General features: G+C 49.5%; 1 protein-coding gene across 1 annotated transcript; it reads left to right on the top strand.

Moving 5' to 3' along the window:
• Positions 1-419: 419 nt before the first annotated feature.
• On the top strand, positions 420-3,899 carry SNF8 (SNF8, ESCRT-II complex subunit). Its single transcript, XM_009071765.1, has 7 exons — positions 420-466; positions 804-942; positions 1,384-1,488; positions 2,122-2,194; positions 2,721-2,862; positions 2,971-3,045; positions 3,662-3,899. The coding sequence occupies exons 2-7, from the start codon at positions 804-806 to the stop codon at positions 3,797-3,799; spliced, it is 672 nt and encodes a 223-aa protein (XP_009070013.1). The 5' UTR covers positions 420-466; the 3' UTR covers positions 3,800-3,899.
• Positions 3,900-5,046: the final 1,147 nt, after the last annotated feature.

Raw genomic sequence — 5,046 nt, 5'->3', positions numbered from 1 at the left:
GCTGTCGGGTTCCATTGGTGCTGTGTAGAGACTCAGACCCCCCCATTTTTTGGGGGGGGAGCTGCCAGAGCCCCCAGTGTTGGGTGGGGGGAGCTGTCAGGCTCCACTGGTGTTGTGTGAGAGGAGTCAGGGCCCCTAATCTTGGGTGGGAGGAGCTGTCAGGCTCCACTGGTGCCCAGTGAGGGGTTTAGGCCCCTCCAGCCCTGCTCCAAGCAGGATTCCCTGAGCCTCCCTCCTTGCCCAGGGCTGTGTCCTCCTGGTTCACAGAATAAGCAGAGTCAGAAAGGACCCCTGAGGATCATTTAGTCCAACTCCTGGTTCATCCATCATTAAGGAGCATCTCCCTCGTGTAGTTTCATTTCCAGGTCCTTTCCTGCTCTTCAGCTGTCTCCATCATCCTGTTTTCCTCCTGCAGGCCAAGTACAAGGAGCGAGGGACTGTCCTGGCTGAAGACCAACTGGCCCAGGTGGGACATCTCCCCCTGCCCTGTGCTTGTGAGCTCAGTTGGGTTTTGTGTGTCCCTCTGTGTGCTGAGCATTATCCATCACCCAGTGCCTTGTCTTATCTCCACTGGGGTGTGACACTTTGTTCTCAAAGTGCCACACATGGAGAATTCTGACTTAACTGAGCTGTTTTCATCTTGTTTCCTTCTTCCAAGCCCTGTGGGAATCACCAGGACTGGGTGGGCAGCAGGTCCTGAGTGGTGCTGGAGCCTTTGCTCCCTTTGGGGCTGTGTAGAGAGGGGAAACTCCACTCTGAAATCTATGCTAAGGTAGAACCACTTCTCTGCAATTCCCTTGCAGATGTCCAAGCAGCTGGACATGTTTAAGACCAACCTGGAGGAGTTTGCCAGCAAACACAAGCAGGAGATCCGGAAAAACCCGGAATTCCGGGTGCAGTTCCAGGACATGTGTGCAACCATTGGAGTGGATCCCTTGGCATGTGAGGAACAGGCTCAGGGCTGAGGACAGGACTCCTCTCACTGCTCTCAGGCTGTTAACAGCTCCTGCTGGAGCTGCTGGAATTTGGCCTGGAGGAAAGCTTTGAGTCCTGGGAATTGGTGTGATGCAGCTTTGGGGGTTGGTGGATTAAAGGGTTTGGGAATACAGGTGGAGATAACCCAAAATCCAAGTGCTCCCAGTGAGCTTTGGGAGCAGCCTGTTAACTGTTTAGGAAGGATTTTTTCCCAATGTTCCAATCACTTTTCCCTTTCTCCCTTCACAGTTGGGAAAGGATCCTGGGCAGAGATGTTGGGTGTGGGAAAACAGGGGAGGATAACCCAAAATCTAAGTGTTCCTAATGAGGTTTGGGAGCAGCCTGTTAACTGTTCAGGAAGGATTTTTTCCCAATGTTCCAATCACTTTTCCCTTTCTCCTTTCACAGCTGGGAAAGGATTCTGGTCAGAGATGTTGGGAGTTGGAGACTTTTACTATGAACTGGGAGTGCAGATCATTGAGGTTTGCTTGGCTCTGAAGCACAGGAATGGAGGTGAGGATCCCACCTGGCTCATTTCTAGGCTACAACTAACCCCAGCCACTTTTTTCCCCTGTAGAAAAGGAGTTATATCTCTCAATGTAATGATCTTGATGAGATTCCACTAATTAATGAAGTGGTAATTTTGTCCCCACAAGGTCTTCTACATCCTGTCACAGTTAGACCACTTATTGATTCAGAAATCACCAACTCTGCCCTGTTTAGGGAACTGAAAGATAACTCTCAGGATCATGGGAATGAGCAGGGATCAGGGACAAGCTGGAAGGAGCTGTTCCTCCTTGGAGCCTCCAGTGAGATCAGCTCTGAAGGATCCCAGCAGTATCCAGAGGGTTGGAATACCAGTGCTAAGTGCTTAATTAAAAGATAGATGATGTTCTTCACTCCAAAAGGGCAATCTGAGCCCAGGAATGAGCTGCAGCAAAGCCAGTGAAACTTGAATCCAACACATTTATGGGAGAAGGCAACAGCTGCCTGGGAACAGAAGTGACTGGATGTTTGTCTCAGCCTTACTGGGAACAATGAACAGACCCTGGGAGGCCCTGGCAGAGCACAAAGGGCCCTTGAGTGCTCTCTCTGCAGTTTGTTGCCATGCAGTGATGCTTTCCTGTCCCTCTTCTTATCTCCCAGGTCTGATAACACTGGAAGAACTTCATCAGCAGGTGCTGAAGGGAAGAGGGAAGTTTGCTCAGGATGTCAGCCAGTGAGTGTCTGTGCCACAGCACAGGGAATCCAGTGGCACTTGGGGAACAAAAGGGGTGATGAGTTGAGGACTCCCAAATGTGACTTCTAGCCCTGGAGCCACTTCCATGGGCTCCACAATTAACCATTCCAGGGATAGCAATGTGCTTCTCTGGGAGCCCTAAGGCATCAGGGATTGGTGCTTTGAGCTGGACACAACTAGTTCCCTGCAAATCCAGCCCCACCTGGAGCTGCTGTGAGGAAGGGACTGATGTGTGTGCTCACAGAAGCAGATTTTAGGACACAGCTTACTAATTAGGGCTGAATCCTCCAATTTAACACTTGCAGCTCAGCTGTGTCTCTAACCTGAGTCTGCACTGGGGCACAGAGACACAAACTCACTCTAAATTACCTCCTAAAAGTTGTTTTCAGCTGTTGATAAGCTGAAACTGCAGCAAGCAAAGGAGCTCCTGCTCATGGCTTGTGCTTGAGTGTTGCTCCTTGACAGGACACAGTGTGAGAGGCTCTAACTGACCTCTGCTCCTCAGGGATGATCTCCTTCGTGCCATCAAGAAGCTGAAGGTGTTGGGGAATGGCTTTGGGATTATCCCTGTTGGTGGGACATACCTGATCCAGTCTGTGCCAGCTGAGCTGAACATGGACCACACTGTTGTCCTGCAGTTGGCAGAGGTACTGAGCCAGGAGACTTGTTTGGACCAGGCCTGGTCCAAACTCTGGATTTAAGTCTTGACTCTAACCAGACACTATTTTTCCTCTTTTTTTTTTTCCCCCCCACAGAAAAAGGGCTTTGTAACAGTCAGTGAGATCAGGTCCAGCCTGAAGTGGGAGACAGAACGTGCAAAGCAAGTGCTGGTAGGTGGGAAGAGCTGATGGACCAGTGGAGCTCTAGGATAAAGCTGTTCCTACAGGCCTGGGGCACACACTCGAGGGGGTTAGCAGGGAATCCTGAGCTGCTGGAAGTCCAGAGGCAAAGTCCACACTGTGGAAACAGGGATTGAGGAAAGCAAAATCCCAGAAGTATAGCTACTCCTGTGCTTTCACTCATTTCCCTCAAAATTTCATGGATTAATTTGGGTTGGAAGGACCTTAGAGATCCAGTCCCACCCCATGCCATGGACAGGGACACCTTCCACTAATCCAGGTTGTTTCAAGCCTCATCCTGGCCTGGAACACTCCCAGGGATGGAGCAGCCACAGGTGCTCTGGGCAACCTGTGCCAGTGTCTCCCCACCCTCCCAGGGAAGGATTTCTTCCCAATATCCCATCCAGCCTTGCCCTCTGGTAGCTTAAACCCTTGTCCTTCAGTTAGATGTCTGAACTGTGTTTCTCCTGGTCAAGCTGAGTCAAAATCATTGTAGCCTAAGTTCTCCACCCTCCCTTGCCTGGAATTAATGTGGGATCAGCCCCTCTTGGGAACAGCTCCTGAGCCAGTGAAGTTTTCACTCACAGGTTGTGCTCTGTCTGTCCAGGAACACTTGCTGAAGGAAGGAATGGCCTGGCTGGACACACAGGCCCCAGGAGAAGCTCAGTACTGGCTGCCTGCTCTCTTCACTGAGCTGTACTCTCAGGAAATCACTCCAGAGGAAGCCAAGGAGGCAATTCCTTGACTGCTGCCTGTTCTGTGCCTGTCTCTAACCCTGGGGATGTTCTTTGCATATCACCTGGAACACAGGAACAGTGGACTTGAAATAAAAGTTTTATAAAGAATTATCTAGCTTGAAAAGTTCCATAGGATTCCTTCCTGGTGGATTAGCTCTCATTTCCTTCCCTGGTTGTGGAGGCAAATGCCACTTAGTACAGAAAACTCATTACTTGTCCCAGCAAGAGGAAAATGAGCTGGAAGTGGAGTCTCAGGGGCTGTCAATTGGATTTGGGCTGAAGAATCTTGGAGACAGCAGTGGGAGAGAAAAAAAGAATTGTGTAGTGGAGAAAGTGCTCTGCAGTCCTCTCTGCTCTGTGAAGGAGTTGTTGTTGCACTAAGCAGCACCACAGGCTAAATTCTGCCAAAACAAACTTTATTGCACAAAAAAAAAAAAAAAAAAGAATCTTATGTACAATAAGTATATAAACAAAGTATCTTAGAGTGACTCTTGTGCATATATTTTTTTTTTTTTCAACTCAAATTAGGTCTAAAAATCTGTTGCTAAAACATCTCTGCCTAGAGCAGTCATTGAGGATTGTCACTTGGAAATGGAAACATTCAGAAATGGTTGGACAGACAACATCAGAGCTAGAGAACTAAGACTTCTCTTACAGCCACATGCGAGTTGGGTGAGGAGTGTCCACGATAAGGCATTTTCTTGTTTCCCTGTGGGGTGGATGTTCACACCACATGCAGCACACACAGAGTGCAGAGCCAGCCCTGCCCTGCCCGGGCAGCAGAGCCCCAGCTCCACCCACAACTCTACTGAAGGTGACAAACAATGTGACATTTACAATGGGACTGAAGAGGTGGTGACAGCTCATGACCTCTCAGGAGAACCCCCAAGACCTCATTGCAAGGTGAACCTCACTTTCCCTCCTGATATAGGAGTGAGTCCTATGTCAGCTCAGCTTTCCCTCATGGCAAAAAAAAACAGGGTTGAAATCGAAATCAAGCCTGTTAGAGACCTAGAGGAATTTGCTAAAATGGGGGGGAAAAATTCCCAAGTTGTTAAACAACACCTTAACTGAGAAATGTTTCCACCTTTCACCTTTCAGAGCTGCTCCTGCAGGGCTCTGAGTTCTGGGAGCTGATGTAAATCACAAAGCCTGGAGCTAATTCAGGGGCACAGAGGCCTTGCCTCGCTGTGCTGTGCTCAGCAGGGGCTCCTGGCCCTGCTCTGAGCTCCTTTCAGAACAAACATCACTGCCT

Source organism: Acanthisitta chloris, unplaced genomic scaffold (assembly GCF_000695815.1).
Source record: "Acanthisitta chloris isolate BGI_N310 unplaced genomic scaffold, ASM69581v1 scaffold12283, whole genome shotgun sequence".
Classification (NCBI taxonomy): Eukaryota; Metazoa; Chordata; class Aves; order Passeriformes; family Acanthisittidae; genus Acanthisitta; species Acanthisitta chloris.
Note: the sequence above shows the minus strand (reverse complement) of the source record. Positions and strands in the feature narration are given on the sequence as shown.